The sequence below is a fragment of the Erpetoichthys calabaricus genome, chromosome 6 (genome assembly GCF_900747795.2).
Source record: "Erpetoichthys calabaricus chromosome 6, fErpCal1.3, whole genome shotgun sequence".
NCBI classification, from domain to species: domain Eukaryota; kingdom Metazoa; phylum Chordata; class Cladistia; order Polypteriformes; family Polypteridae; genus Erpetoichthys; species Erpetoichthys calabaricus.
Window position 1 is genome coordinate 59,220,228 of NC_041399.2, and position 16,784 is coordinate 59,237,011.

General features: G+C 38.8%; 2 protein-coding genes across 2 annotated transcripts in view; both read right to left on the reverse strand.

Annotated features, from left to right (window-relative positions):
• Nucleotides 1-1,105: 1,105 nt before the first annotated feature.
• LOC127528464 (desmoglein-4-like) lies at nt 1,106-8,367 on the reverse strand. Its single transcript, XM_051929346.1, has 2 exons — nt 8,122-8,367; nt 1,106-2,361 (listed from the first exon to the last, which is right to left on the reverse strand). The coding sequence occupies exons 1-2, from the start codon at nt 8,344-8,346 to the stop codon at nt 1,399-1,401; spliced, it is 1,188 nt and encodes a 395-aa protein (XP_051785306.1). The 5' UTR covers nt 8,347-8,367; the 3' UTR covers nt 1,106-1,398.
• Nucleotides 8,368-9,028: 661 nt separating this feature from the next.
• Nucleotides 9,029-16,784, reverse strand: part of LOC114653054 (desmoglein-2-like) — a 40,630-nt gene continuing 32,874 nt past the window's right edge. The window contains exons 11-12 of the mRNA XM_051928749.1: nt 15,710-15,955; nt 9,029-9,204 (exon numbers count right to left, since the gene is read on the reverse strand). Of these exons, the coding sequence (XP_051784709.1) occupies nt 9,044-9,204; nt 15,710-15,955 (407 nt within the window). The 3' untranslated portion in view covers nt 9,029-9,043. The remainder of the gene's footprint in view (nt 9,205-15,709; nt 15,956-16,784) is intronic.

Genomic DNA, 16,784 nt, shown 5'->3' on the forward strand with positions numbered 1-16,784 from the left:
ACCACCCCGGCATATATTATGGAAGGAAAAACACTGCTGATTGTAAGAGTACCTTAGTAAACAGTCTGTAAAAGCAAAAAAAGAAACTGTTGTGTGTGCAGGTGTACTGTCACAAAAATGTATGAAGCAACTATTTAAAAACATGCTATAAAAAAGTAAAATTGATCGATTGATTGTCAGACTTTGAAAATGATGCTTGAGTTTTATTTACTTCCATGAATGCTACTAAGAATTTTGGGTCTTGTACAGAAAGCAGACGCCACTTGTGACAGCCTTCCTCTCGCCAAAACACTGACCTTAAGGTCAATTAAATAGGTCTCTGATGTTAAGTCACTATTTTAGGGCTAAAATGATAACAGAAATGTGAAACCTATTTATATACCTAATCTTAATTATTGTGAAACAACCAAGTGGCATCCGCTTTCTGAACAAGAGCCAGAATTTTCACTAGTGCCCTCAGCAGCTACTTGATGAAAAATATGTTCAAAATCATACTGAAACAGCATCTGCACCTTCCTGTCAGTTTGCTGTTTTAATTAGGCCTGACACCAGATTGTTAACAATATCAAATGAAATCATTTTTCATACCCTAATCTAAAATTATTTCAATTTTATTGTTTCATTTCCTTCATACTACATAAGTTATCTCGGATAATGGTGCGCTGTTGTTTGAATGGATGTCCTTATCAAATGTGGTACTTTTAGAATGTTGCCTTGTAAAGTACAAAATGCATAGGACAACACAGAACAGTATGCTGTTACTGCAGTAAGAGCAGCTTCAGCGACAGACTGCTGTCACTGTCCTGCTCCACTGACAGACTGAGGAGATCGTTCCTCCCCCACACTGTGCGACTCTTCAATTCCACCCAGGGAGGTAAACATTAACATTATTCAATGTTATTGTCTGTTTTTACCTGCATTTTTATTACTCTTTAATTTTATATTGTTTTTGTATCAGTATGCCGCTGCTGGAGTATGTGAATTTCCCCTTGGGATTAATAAAGTATCTATCTATCTATCTATCTATCTATCTATCTATCTATCTATCTATCTATCTATCTATCTATCTATCTATCTATCTATCTATCTATCTATCTATCTATCTATCTATCTATCTATCTATCTATTAGAGAATTAGTCAGAATCACTGCAGTGCCTTCATTTCCAGACTGTCACTTTGCCTTTCATTGGTGTATACACTTAGATTTATGCACATGTTTAAGAGTGAAGCTTAGGCTTCTTTACAGCCTATTTCAATTATGTAACTGATCCTTCTTTTCTTTAAAATACATTACATGAGCAAGACTAAATATAATAAGAGCACAATGTGAATTTGATCAAATCAACATCATTCAGATGACATATCAATGAGAGTTTCATCCATACTGTATGCAGCAGTCAGTGTCTTTGGCTACTATATTCTTTACACAACTGCTGGTTTGATATATCTTTTCCTTTGTTTTCAGCACAATGACTCACTGTTTGCTTTCTTTTTTCCACCTTTGAGACACTCTGAAAATGTTGAGTTTCACTCACATTTAAGGTCCTTTGTTCTGAACTTTTCTGCATATTAGTGGCAAGAATTTCATGTTTGCATAAAATGCCCTGCTTTAATCCTGTTAAGCTACCTTGCATGTGACCTCCAGATTGGTCCTGCAGAACAACATTCCGGACAATGGGAATTTCATTCACGCGCAAATGATCAGAATCTATCCCAATCACACCATCTCGAATGGGTGGACTCAAGTTGACTCTACGCTCTGTATGGAATATATTCTGAGAATGAGGAATTTCACCCAGCATTATAGCTCCATGATGGCCAGGAACAATTGTTGGACTCCAATCTGAAATATACATATTTAGTGGACTCTGTGGCTCAACATATCGAGTAACTTGAATAATAGGAACATTGGTATAGGGCATGACCTGAGGGATACATAAAGGTGCTCCTAACACAATTAGTTTTTTCTGTGTATGTGAAGCAGGATCTGTAGGGGAGATGGCTCTATGATACTCTGTAACAGACCCATTCTCATAAATAGTTTGAGGAGGAGTTTGCCTTTCCTCTTTAACACTAGGCAATGTTTGATTACTTGGCGCTAATGGTGTCTGTTCCACACCGCTTTCCTCACTTCTAACTGTGGACTTTTTGTGGGAGGCATCATACCTTTCTTTAACAGTGCAGATTTCTGAAAGTATTTTAAACTTGGAATCCAAATCAATGAAAAAACTATCATGCAGTCTTTCATCCATACCACTACAGAGTTCAATTGATGAAACAACGGAGACGTTATCTTCATTGCTGAACTCCAGCAAGCTGTCCACCTGGAGAGGGCACTCTTCTGAATAAAATTTCTCCTTCTGCAACAAAAAAGGGAAATATCTCAAAGTTGCTGCTCAAAACTATGTATGCGTGGTAGCTGTGGAAATAAACTACTTTAAAACACAGAATTTAGAAAAGAGATAAGGTCCAAATGAGAAAACAAAAGAGACTTCATGTTAGGGACAGACGAGTGAACAACCCACAACATACATGTATTGTGTCCCAGAAAAAGGAGATTGATGCTTTTGTAATTAGATTAATAACATTGTAATTTTAAATTCTTTTTAGCTTTGTTGGATATTATTTACCTGTTTTGCACACTAAACACCTCATTTCAACCCTCAGAGTACATCTTGTCTATTTGTTTGAATGTTTGTTTGCCAATCATGCAAAAATGGCTGAACTGGCTTTCACAAAGTTTTACATGCAGGTTGCCTTTGGCCCTACTTAAAATGCAGGCTATATGATGTTATAAAAATGTCATCAGGGAGGGGTTGGTAATGGAGGTTCCCCATAGAAACTGCATTATTCTAGGAGATCTTAATAAAATTTTGCATGTATTATAAAGCTGAACCAATTTCAAATTCAGGCTACATGGCATTTCAAAACGTTCACCAGAATGGGTGACTGTCATAGGTGGGGTGGGAAAAAAATACATGACTTCAAAACAGCTGAGTCTAAGTTTACGAAGTTCTGCCTGCAGATTACTGTTAGACCTTGAGGCCTTTCAAAAAGCTCCACTGAGGAATGGGGTTGTGATTTTCAGGCCGCAGGGGCATTGAAACCTGAAACCGTGTCATCACTCCAGAATAGTTCAGCTGATGGTAATGAATTTGGGATTTTGTTCAGGTTTGGCCCTACTCTACAGTGAAAGCTATATTCCACATCAGTGATTCAATAGAAACCATGGCAGGGTAGGTTGGGGTATTATCTCGATGAGGGACCAACACAAAAATTACACCTCACTCAAAAACTGCTGTCTTCTTTCATGTAATTTTGTTCTTGCATTATTGTTCATACAGTTTAAGATACAGGTTTCATCCATCCATCCATCCATTTTCCAACCCGCTGAATCCGAACACAGGGTCACGGGGGTCTGCTGGAGCCAATCCCAGCCAACACAGGGCACAAGGCAGGGAACCAATCCTGGGCAGGGTGCCAACCCACCGCAGGACACGCACAAACACACCCACACACCAAGCACACACTAGGGCCAATTTAGAATCGCCAATCCACCTAACCTGCATGTCTTTGGACTGTGGGAGGAAACTGGAGCGCCCGGAGGAAACCCACGCAGACACGGGGAGAACATGCAAACTCCACGCAGGGAGGACCCGGGAAGCGAACCCAGGTCCCCAGATCTCCCAACTGCGAGGCAGCAGCGCTACCCACTGCGCCACCATGCCGCCCTACAGGTTTCATGGATTTTCAAAAATTCCATTGCAAAGTCATAGTGGGAGGGCCAACAACACAAAAAACATGTATTACTCCAAAAGAGTTTTGTAGATGTTGATGAAATTTTGCAAATATATTACTATTAATCCAGCTTAACATACAGAGTTTTTAGAGTTTCAAAAGTTCATCTTCAATAGGTGTTCAACAGAAGAAACACCTAGTAGTAATTTTGCCCAGCTTAACTGCTATAACAATGATTTCATAATTCAAAAAGTCATCCTGTTTATTAATGGGGGGTTAAACATCTACTCAGTAAACCACAGTAAACCTGGAAATAGAAAGAAGTGGAGTATGTGGTTCCAACCCGCCAATCACACACAGCAATTCTTGTCTCACAAAACCAGAGAAATTCATAGTTATCAGAGAGGTACTGTACTGTAACTGATAGATTTCAGCCAGCAATTACAAAATGGTAAACATTTAAAGAATAAATGATTGTTTTCTTGTTGTAACCCATTATACAAATGTACCGTACCCAAGTAATACCAAGTAATAATAATAATTCTTTGCATTTATATAGCGCTTTTCTCACTACTCAAAGCGCTCAGCAATTGCAGGTTAAGGACCTTGCTGAAGGGCCCAACAGAGCAGAGTCCCTATTGGCATTTACGGGATTCGAACCGGCAACCTTCCGATTGCCAGTGCAGATCCCTAGCCTCAGAGCCACCACTCAGTTTATACTTCCATATAAACTGGTCATAAAAATTAGAAGGAACACTTTGAAAACACATCAGATGTCAATGGAAAAAAAATCCTGCTGGATATTTATACTGATATGGACTGGATAATTTGTTAGGAATGAAAGGATGCCACATCATTTGATGGAAATGAAAATTATCAACCTACAGAGGGCTGAATTCAAAGACACCCTGAAAATCAAAGTGAAAAAATGATGTGGCAAGCTAGTCCATTTTGCCAAAATTTCATTGCAGCAACTCAGAATCGTACTCGGTAGTTTGTATGGTGCCCACATGCTTGTATGCATGCCTGACAACGTCAGGGCCTGTTCCTAATAAGACGATGGATGGTGTCCTAGGGGATCTCCTCCCAGATCTGGACCAGGGCATCACTGAGCTCCTGGACATTGAGGTACAAACTGGCCGGTGTCAGATGGACTGAAACATAACGTCTCAGAGGTGTTCTATTGGATTTAGGTCAGGCGAGTGTGGGGGCCAGTCAATGGTATCAATTCCTTCATCCTCCAGGAACTGCCTGCATACTCTCGCCACATGAGGGCGGGCATTGTCGTGCACCAGGAGGAACCCAGGACCCACTGCACCAGCATAGGGTCTGACAATGGGACCAAGGATTTCATCCCGATGCCTAATGGTAGTCAAGGTGCTGTTGTCTAGCCTGTAGAGATCTGTGCGTCCCTCCATGGATATGCCTCCCAACACCATCACTGACCCACCACCAAACCAGTCATGTTGAACAATGTTACAGGCAGCATAAAGTTCTCCACGGCTTCTCCAGAACCTTTCACGTCTGTCACATGTGCTCAGGGTGAACCTGCTCTCATCTGTGAAAAGCACAGGGCGTCAGTGGTGGACCTGCCAATTCTGGTATTCTGGGGCAAATGCAAATCGAGCTCCACAGTGCTAGGCAGTGAGCACAGGGCCCTCTAGAGGACGTCGGCCCTCAAGCCACCCTCATTTATTCTCTTTCTGATTGTTTGGTCAGAGACATTCACACCAGTGGCCTGCTGGAGGTCATTTGGTAGGGCTCTAGCAGTGCTCATCCTGTTCCTCCTTGCCCAATAGAGAAGATACTGGTCCTGCTGATGGGTTAAGGGCCTTCTACGGCCCTGTCTAACTCTCCTAGAGTAACTGTCTGTCTCCTGGAATCTTCTCCATGCCCTTGAGACTGTGCTGGGAGGCACAGAAAACCTTCTGACAATGGCACGTATTGATGTATATATTGAGAGATACATGTATGGCCTGTAATCCTGTCTGGTTTTGGATGCATCTTCCTTGTCTGGACAGGAAACTATCATAGTGGATAGTCATTGGGAGACCGCCTCCCTACTATGCCTGGTGTCATAATTCCTCTAAAGGTGCTCCCATTTGTAGTGATGGGTGGAAGAAGCTCAGTGAAGCTTCATTCTGATTGTCCCAAAAAAAGATTTGAAGCTTCAAATATAGCAAGACCTGGTGGCTTATAGAAATCATAGCAGTCATGAGTTTGACACTGGCAGTGGAGGAAGCAGATATACAAGCCTTTGTTGACTGCCTGCTTTAAATTGGGCAGGTGCACTGTGAAAGCCTAAGACCAATCTGTGCATTAATTTTTATCTCATGATAATCATGTTGTCATTAAAATGCTGCAATAAGTGTACCTATTAGTATTGGTGACAATTTTCTACAATAAAACAATGTTTAAATGTGTTGTTGGAAATATATCATTTGTTGAGTGCTAATGGATTCTTGCTCCTTTAGGTCACTTGCTGCACTTCACTGTTTCACTGTTGCCACAGAAGCTTTAATTAATTTGCGACTCACACGCTTCCTGTTTTTTTATTAGCTCCACTATGGCTATCAGTAAATCTGCTCATTTGAAAAATGGAATGCTAACCAATAGTGTTGGTGACTCTTTTCTAGGCTGATGACACTTGTCAGCTCCATAAAGACAACAAAAATCCATCAGCACTCAGAACCAGTGAAACGTTACAGCACATTATAAGCCACCACTGATTTAATAATTACGTGACAGGTTTTTTACGTCAAGGGGTTTTTGCTGTGAGGGAATGTGAATGATTATTATTGTTCCATCATTGTTTAGGGATTAATTGCACTAAGGGGTTTAGAGAAAGTGACTATGGATCTGAGAACAGATAACAGGGTTTATAGAATGTGTCTACAGTAGTCTTGACTATTGATAAAACATTAGAAAATCTAGTACAGAAGAATAATATAGCATAGTATTTACTTTATTGTTATTGATAAAAAGTTCTACACTTTTGTACTCCATTCAGCATCATCTCTATATAAAATATAACCATCAGTTTCACAACCCCCCTTCATAGCATGTGCAGCACAAACTTTTGAAGCAGTCAGAGCACTCTCTGTGATTCAGAGATGTTTGTCATGTGGTAATGAAGCTTTGATATAGGCTGCGGTATGCTGTTTTGACTCAGTGTGCTTCATTAAAGTGATACAAGCTTCGAAGCATTGGTGTCAGACATTCCATTCCTAGCCATTTGGACGCCTGCAGGGCTTTATGGGAACTTTAGTTCCAGTGGGCAGCCCTGCTGGGTTCTATGGGTGCCACCTGGCTGAACTGCCAGCATTAAGGTTCACTGTTCTTAGTAGGGGAAGTGATTCTCAGGGGCAATGTTGTATCACGAGAAGTAATCCCAGATCAAGCAATTAAGAATGCAGCTCCACCTCATTCGGGAAGTTGGAGTTTGGATAGGAAGAGGACAATACATGTTTGGAAAGGATGTGAAGGAAGGGAAAACTGGTTCAGTCTAAAAAGCCTATGTGAAGGTATTTTGTGTGCAATAAATCAATATATTTAAACCCAGGACTGTGTTGGTACAGTTGTGTCTGGGGTTTGGGTCCCTGAGGTGCCTTCTACAGACCATGATATGGACCTTTTACTTGATTTGTAGACTAAAACACCTATTTGGGTAAGGTGTGCATAATAATCCATTTCTTCCATAAAAAGCAATATGTACCAACCAGGTAGTCAGGTACAAGGGTATGCTGTGAAGAACCACTTAAGATTTTATGATCCTGCTAATATTCTGACATGGGTCGAGAAGAAAACAAAAGCCTTGATCCAGTAAAGGCTGACCATTATCAGGATCTCTAGGGTGAGGGTATAAATGTAGACATCTGGGAAATATCTTCTAAATGAAGGCAGAGTCCTTTGTGGGGAAAATCAAAAATAATGTACTCTGCTATGTACAGTACTTGTTTAGGTGTGTCAGTACAGGGCTCCAAGTTGTCCTCTGTTTAACTCCATTTTCACCCTTTTAATTCTCCACATGTTATAAACAAAAGCCATTTGTCTTCTTAGGACTGTGATTAGATACAATGAATTGATGGAATCTATCATAACCTGAACTTTGTCAGCATTTTATTCAAATAAGCTCAATTTAATATGCTGAGCTTTAAGATGATTTAATATGGAAGCACAGAAACGTTTTTGTCTTGATTTACAATCGAGAACAATCTGAAGTAGGCCTATTGAAAATTTGAAGTGTAACTTTACTAAATATGAACTAGTGTTGACACTTTTTTCTTCCAACTAAAACAATTTGGTTATTTTAAAAAACTTAAGCAGTAAAAGCCTAAATATTTCAATCATTGGAGTTTTTTTTAGCAAAATTAATCAATTACCTGAATGTAGTACTTTTTCAGAAAGCCATCAGGGAGAGCAACATCATTGTACTCGTCTTCATATTCCACAAGCTCACCACCAGATTTTCTTCTTTTCTCCGAAATGTTGTTTGATCCTCTGGCTATTATATGACAAACACTTCTTCCAGTTTTATTGGTGCTAAGGTCCAACCCTCGTCTTTCAATCCTAGCTCCTACATTCAAATCTCCAGGTTTATTTACCATTCTGCCAGAAGACCGTAAAGACTCTGTGAACGATTGGGTTAGGTGTTGTGTAGAGCTAATGTTAGTGGAGCCATTTGCTGAAGGAAGCAGTGGAATATCCTGCATAAAAAATTAATACATGATAGCAAAATTAAGCAAACAGCTCCATATTATAATGGGGTACTAGATGGCATTGGGGCACAAAACCTCAACAAGACAAAATGACCCACATACCAAAAAAAAAAAAAAAGTTCAAAACGTTATATTGCAAATGTTGTTGGGTTAGCTAACCTGGATAACCTTCTCTGTCTCTGCATTAAGAATGCACATCTTTTCCCAAGTGCCCTAAATTTCAATGTTGATAGACGCTTGGGAAGAATTACTTTTAAAAGATATTTTCTCTTTCATCTATAATCCAAAAGGCCTTTCCTTGTTTTGGAGCTGATGATTGCATAAATACTCTTTTTAGCTCTCTCTCCCTTCTGTTTTAAACTCCCTTTACATGTTGCAGTCCTTTTCATTTTCAATTGCAGCCTAATTCTAGTGTTAAAGTTAAGCTTCAGCATAGTGGTTACGAAGCAAGAAAAGATCAAAAAGTAAAACAGAACTATGTATTCAAACCAGGCCTATTAATTGCAAATGAAAAAGCCAAAGACCAAGGTACCATTATAAGACACCACTACACACTGCTGTAAACAAGTCTGCTAGAATATCTCATTTATTTATGTGTATGAAGCATACAAATATTTACCTTGTCTTCGCCAATTCCTTCCAAAGCATATGTTAGTAATCTTCCTTCAGAGTGACCTGAAATGTGTTTAACGATTGCTGTCTTACGAGTAGATCGACAAGAACAGGTCAGTAGCAGAACAGGAACAACTGTTTAGAAAGACAGTAATAACTGTGTCACTTATCTCAATATAAACCTGGAAGTTTTACATGTAAGGCAGGACATGTTATGTACTGGCTAAATCACTGAAGGTTAAATCTCAAGGTTGCTGGTTCAATTCATGTATCAACCAGAATGGTCTCCAACTGCAAAAAATACATATGCAGACAACAGCAATGAACACTGATCTTCTAAATTTCTTTGCCTAAGGGAACCAGTCAAATCCATATTACTAACCGAGAATGCTAAACCGGATGATGGACGCAGGCACATCCGGCCATGGGCCGTAGCTGCAAAAAGACGTACTGCGCCGGCGCAACAAACAGTCCGCGAGAGTCGGCTAAGGACCCGAGAAAGGCGGACAAAAGAGGGCGACAGAGGCGGATGAGGGTCCGCGAGAGACGCAGGCGCAAAAAGAGTCCGACAGGAGCACAGAAAACAGGAGTGAGCACATACAGAAAGGAGTCACAAAAATGAGGCTCAACAAGCACCAAAATAAGGAAAAAAAACATTAAAGAGTACTCAAACGAGGGGAAAGCACGAAACACATTGCACACGAAACTAAACACACCACAAAAAAAAGAACAGACGAGCGCACAATAGCAAGGCACGACCATACCCCCGCCACCCTACAGGCACGGGACGGGACGGGACACACACCAAGAGGGGGATTCAACAAGCCCATGGAAGACCAAAAAAAAAGAACACAAAACCACCCCACAGACCCTACAAGCAAGGGACGGGACACACACAAAGAGGGGGAGAGAGGCGGATGAGGGGCCGCGAGAGACGCAGGCGCAAAAAGAGTCCGACAAGAGCACAGAAAACAAGAGCGAGCACTTACAGAAAGGAGTCACAAAAATGAGGCTCAACAAGCACCAAAATAAGGAAAAGGCACATAAAAGAGTACTCAAACGAGGGGAAAGCACGAAACACATTGCACACGAAACTAAACACACCAAAAAAAAAGAACAGACGAGCGCACAATAGCAAGGCACGACCATACCCCCCACCCTACAGGCACGGGACGGGACGGGACACACACCAAGAGGGGGATTCAACAAGCCCATGGAAGACCAAAAAAAAGAACACAAAACCACCCCACAGACCCTACAAGGAACGGAGACGTGAACAACGCGCAAATGAACTGACAGAAAAAAAAAGCAAGACGCGAAAAGCGCAAAGCTCAAATGACCGACATACAAAAACGGACAAGGCTCGATACAAACAATGCACGGCGTAGACTGAAACGGACTTTGCGCAAAGCCGAGGCGAATAAAAAAAAAGAAAAAAATAGCGCGTCACAAATAATGGACATGCAACAAAAAGGCAAGCAACCGCAAAAAGCAAAACATGCCCGTCGCGGTCATCAACGCCACGCACCTGTTAAACGCTTACGACAATTGGCTGAAAACGCCTTCAATAAGGAATCCACTATTGAGGAAAATTCATTGGGATTAATGAATGTCATTTGCAATCATTGTCATTCACTTAACTTCACAGAAGAAACAACTGGCAATACAAATAATGAATTTACACGTTGTTGTCAAAAAGGTCAGATTACACTGCCTCCTTTACATTCATATCCTGAATATCTAAAGAAGCTTCTAACTAACGATGTGCCTGAAAGTAAAAACTTTATGAACTGTATTAGATCCTACAATAGTTCATTTGCTTTTGCATCTACCGGAGTAAATATCAGGCCACCAAAAGGCAATGGCCCATACTGCTTTCGCATATGTGGACAAATACTGCATCGCATTGGAACAGTGCACCCTGAAACAAATCAACAACGCAAATATGCACAAATCTACATCCTAGATCCGGATGAGGCGATCTATCAACGCATGAACCTTCCTGAAAACAAACAATGCACAGAGCTTATAATGAGAAACGTCACTCATGTCATAAACAATCACCCATTAGCTAAGTCTATAAAAATGCTACATGAAGTTGAAAAGGAGGCAAATACAAAAGCAAATGCAGAAGGTATAGCAGCAACTACAATTGCTTTGGTCTTGATAAAGGACAAAGAACAAGATCCAAGACGATACAATCTGCCCGTCGTTAATGAAGTGGCAATTGTCTTTCAAAGTAAAGATGGTGAGCCTCTATTTCACAGAGATATTGTTCTACATTTACGTCCTGATAAAAACAACACACCTACATTCAAACGCATTGACATTTGCTTTCCGCTTCTTGATACTTTAACATACCCCATATTATTTCCAACTGGACAGGAAGGATTGGCTCTTATGCTCCTTGGGTATACATTGGAAAACTTCCATTTACCAAATGTTCCAGATTCCTTACCGGATATAAATTACACACCTATTGATCTACAACAAGAAGAACGAATTGCACAAACTATGCTTTCCTCTTTAAATGAATTACAATCTGATGCTTTTCAACAAATTATTCATGCCACGGAGGACAACAGCCCTATACCCAAATGCTTCTTTCTTGACGGCCCTGGAGGAAGCAGAAAAACATACCTTTATGAAACACTTATACATTTCTTTGCTGCAAGACAACAGATGATTATCGCATCTGCTACAACCGGAGTGGCAGCAAATCTGTTAATAAATGGTCGTACATGTCACTCAATATTCAAAATACCGGTCCCAATCACAGAGACATCAGTATCCACTATGAACATTCACAGTAGCAATGCCCGAGACATCTGTCTTGCAAAACTGATAATTATTGATGAATGTACAATGGCATCCAGTCACTTACTCAACACCATTGATAAACTTCTACAAACGTTGATGAATAATAATATTCCCTTTGGAGGAAAAGTTCTTTTATTAGGAGGAGATTTTAGACAATGCTTAGCTATTGTTCCACATGCCATGCGCTCAGCTATTGTTCAGTCCACCTTAAAATACGCAGACAATTGGCATTGCTTTAAAACAATACAGTTGGTACAAAACATGCGATGTCCAGATCCAGAATATAACAGTTGGCTAATACAACTGGGAAATGGTACACTCACAAATACAGATGGACTTCACCCAGATATTATTTCCATTCCACAATCCTTTATCTCAGACGACTTAGTAAAAGAGATATTTGGAACAGCAATCACATTAGACCAAATACCCCTGTTAACACAACGCACTATATTATGTCCAAAAAATATTAATGTTAATCACATTAATAACCAGGTCATTTCATTACTTCCTGGAGAGACACAGATCTTTCTAAGCTCAGACAAAGTTGACTCTGATGACGACAATGAACATATAAATTTCCCCTTAGAATATTTGAACACTATTAACCCAGCCGGATTACCACAACACAACCTTACCCTTAAAAACGGAACAATAATCATGCTATTAAGAAACCTTAACACAAAACAGGGTTTATGCAATGGCACACGGTTAGTCGTCAACACCATGACACGCAATGTTATTCAAGCAACAGTTCTTACAGGATCACATGCTAACAATACTGTTCTCATTCCTAGAATTGACCTTACAAGTTCTGAGCTAGAATTACCTTTTACATTGAAACGCCGACAGTTCCCCATTAAACCTGCATTTGCCATGACCATCAACAAATCACAAGGACAAACCATGGACAAGGTTGGCATCTACCTCTCTGAACCCGTTTTTGGACATGGACAACTTTATGTTGCCTTCTCACGTGTTCGCCGTTCATCTGACGTTACAGTTAAAATTATAAATAATCCATGCCAAGGAAGACTCATTCAAGGACAAGACACCATCTTTACTACTAATGTTGTATACAAAGAAATATTCCAATAAAACATTAATATATGACAAACACTCGATTTGTTATTTCTATGGGCATCATCCAAAGCTGCACACTATTCTATATCTAATTCATACATCTGACTCTTTCTCATGTCCCAACGCCAGGGGTTGGCGAGCGAAGCGAGCAGGGGGCGGAGCCCCCTAGTATGCAATGATACGATTTTTTTTAATGCTGCAGTTCAAGACACTGGTTTCATTAAGTAAGTCAACAATTTACAGTATTAGGATGATTTTGACTATTTTAAATACCATGGGTTGAGACACTGGATACTTCTGGAGAGGATACAGAACCAGGAATTCATTTCTAAAAACACTGGGCACATAGATATTAATCACACTACCAGAATATATAGAATTTGGTCTGGATGAGGAAACAAGGGTTTTAAGAAATTCAGAAACACTGAAAACAAATTTAACTTTCACATAGAAGACATTCTAGCAAGGACTCAAGTAACTGGGAGTTACTGCATGCAAATACCACTGATTCTGTCAACACAATATACTGTACGTTTAATATACTGTAAAAAGAAAATCACAAAAAGTTAAATTAATGGCACTGGGGAATTCTGAATTGACCGTTTGTTTGATAGATAGACTGGTGACAAAATAGCTGGCTGTTACTACAATATGGAGAGCAGCTTAACAGATTTACCAATGACCAGCTTTGTGACATCTTGCTGCTCACTCTTTTTCTTTTTGTTTCTACTTATTTACTTATCTGTTTATGTATTTATTTATTTAATGAGCTTCTGTAAAAAGCCAAATCTCTCCCAGGGACAAATAAAGTTCAATCGTTCTATCTATCTATCTATCTATCTATCTATCTATCTATCTATCTATCTATCTATCTATCTATCTATCTATCTATCTGCTATAGAGTGATCTATCTATCTGTTGTATAGTGATCTATCTATCTATCTATCTATCTATCTATCTATCTATCTATCTATCTATCTATCTATCTATCTATCTATCTAACTGTTGTATAGTGATCTATCTATCTATCTATCTATCTATCTATCTATCTATCTATCTATCTATCTATCTATCTATCTGCTATAGAGTGATCTATCTATCTGTTGTATAGTGATCTATCTATCTATCTATCTATCTATCTATCTATCTATCTATCTATCTATCTATCTATCTATCTATCTGCTATAGAGTGATCTATCTATCTGTTGCATAGTGATCTATCTATCTATCTATCTATCTATCTATCTATCTATCTATCTATCTATCTATCTATCTATCTATCTATCTATCTATCTATCTATCTATCTATCTGCTGTAGAGTGATCTATCTATCTAACTGTTGTATAGTGATCTATCTATCTATCTATCTATCTATCTATCTATCTATCTATCTATCTATCTATCTATCTATCTATCTATCTATCTATCTATCTATCTATCTATCTATCTATCTATCTATAAAGTCCAATTCATTTTTCTAAATTCATTAAACTTAATGCTTTCTTTCTGTAAAGGTGATGAGGCGAGAAAGTGGTCAACCACTGAAAGAGTAAAGGATTCATTTTTACAATTTATTTGTATCTGAACAGTAACTGTGTCTAACTTTGCCTATGACTTTGTGTTAAAACTAATTGTGGACCTCACAAAGGTTTATTTTCTCTAGAGATACTGCTGACTGTAGTTTTTGTTTTCCTCTCCTCCTTTGTCATATTGCTCTATGATAACGTTAATGGACAGGTAATGTTAGGTTCCATTTATGTTAATCAGTTTGAAACTTTTTGTTTCTCAGTTTTAAACAAATGTATATTTTTGTATGTATACATTATGAAATTAATAATTTGTAGTTTGCAATTGCCTTTTATCTGTTACAGCATTATGAGCTTGCATTTAATGAAAAGCATTATGCAAAAATAAACTAAATTGAATTCAATGTGAACAATTAAGGAAAAGCAGTAATGGCTTTACATACAGTATAGACTGTGTTATCAGAAGCGTGAAGCACATCCTTCAGTCAAAATAGATACAGAAATACAAAAAGGTAAAGGAAGTCTAGAAAAAAATGGTAAGAGGAGGAGTTGGTGAGCAAAATAGATGATTTTAAGATATAATAAGAAGTAGGGAAATTAAAAGGTCAGCAGTAGGAGAAGCCATTTTGTATATCAGTCACCAGTTAATTTTACTGAGCAGAACAACAGAAGCAACACCTTATAAGCTGTCAATCCAACAGACATTTAATTTTTATTGTTGCTTATTGTCTGCGGTGGGTTGTCACCCTGCCCAGGATTGGTTCCTGCCTTGTGCCCTGTGTTGGCTGGGATTGGCTCCAGCAGATCCCCGTGACCCTGTGTTCGGATTCAGCGGGTTGGAAAATGGATGGATGGATGTTGCTTATTGTTTAAATAATACTTCTACAGTGCAATCTTTGTGTTGTATAATTATATAGCAATATGTTTTAAAGGTGTATAAATGATTGAATGTAGGATGTATTGATAGATAGATAGATAGATAGATAGATAGATAGATAGATAGATAGATAGATAGATAGATAGATAGATAGATAGATAGATAGATAGATAGATAGATAGATAGATACTTTAAGAGGGTACATGAAGAAAGTGAAAGCTCTGGTGAACATTACTGCAAATTATGTCTTATTTGCTTGATTCTCTCTAGTAAACAGTCTATAATAAGCAGAGAAAAATATGGCAGTTGCTATTTAGGAAGTGAAATAACTTACTAAGCAGCAATAAGAGTCCTAAAATCATTATGGCATTAGCACTGGATCCCATGAAAATTCCTTCTCTTTTTGATTTTACTGCAGCTGCAATTACTTTGCAGCCCCTATTGATTTTACAAGTACAAACATGAAGATTTAAGACTTGATCTTCTTGACATCTCTTCTTTTGCTGATCCTGGATCATAAGTTTAATGGCATATCTACCAGGCCAAAGCTTCTCCTGTACTGTAAGCAATGCACTGGTGTCTTAAAAAGAAGAAAATAATATGAACAACAATTACTTGTTTTTCATTAAAATCATGCACAATATGTGACAATTACTGATATATAAATACAAATGTTCAATATTTGCACAGGCTACACATCTTAAATGAACTCTCTACTCTTGCACTCTTAAAATGAACCGAGAAGTACAAAGAGTATAACTACAGCAAATACATTTTTTTTGCAGCTTTCATAATATACAGTACAATGCTTATAAATAATATTCACCCCTGTGGAAGTGTTCATATTTTATTATTATGTAACATTGAATCACAATGGATTTAATTTGACTTTTTTGAAACTGATCAGCAGATGAAGATTCTTTAATGTCAAAGTGTAAGCAGATCTCTACAAAACGATCTTAGTTAATTACAAATGTAAAACATGTATTTAGTGGATGCACCTTTGGTTGCCATTCCAGCCTTGAGTCTTTGTGCATGCTGCAATTTTCCCCAATTCTTCTTTGCAAAACTGCTCAAGCTCTATATGGAGATGTGAGTGAACAGCGCTTTTCAAGTCCAGCCACAAGTTCTCAATTGGACTCTTCTACCATTAAAAGCCTTCCAGGGCCTGCTTCAAGGAAGAATCCTCACAGTATGATGCTGCCACCATGCTTCATGGTGGGCATGGTGTGCTTTTGATAATGTGTAGTGTTCAAACGTGTTGTTTCGTCTGATTGCCAAAAAGCGTAATTTTGGTCTCTACAGAGCACAGAACCCTTTTCTAGCTGACATCAGGGTCTCCCATGTACCTTCTGTAAACCTCTAGCTGAGATGTCATGTGCTTTATTTTAACAGTGGCTTTCTCTTTG

Excerpts from the sequence above, each read along its gene's own strand:
- LOC127528464 (XM_051929346.1), bottom strand. The coding sequence starts at position 8,346 with ATGGTAAATAAACCTGGAGATTTGAATGTAGGAGCTAGGATTGAAAGA. Across the intron at positions 2,362-8,121 it reads TGAAAAAGTACTACATTCAG|AAGGAGAAATTTTATTCAGA; the intron begins GTAATTGATTAA and ends TTTTTGTTGCAG.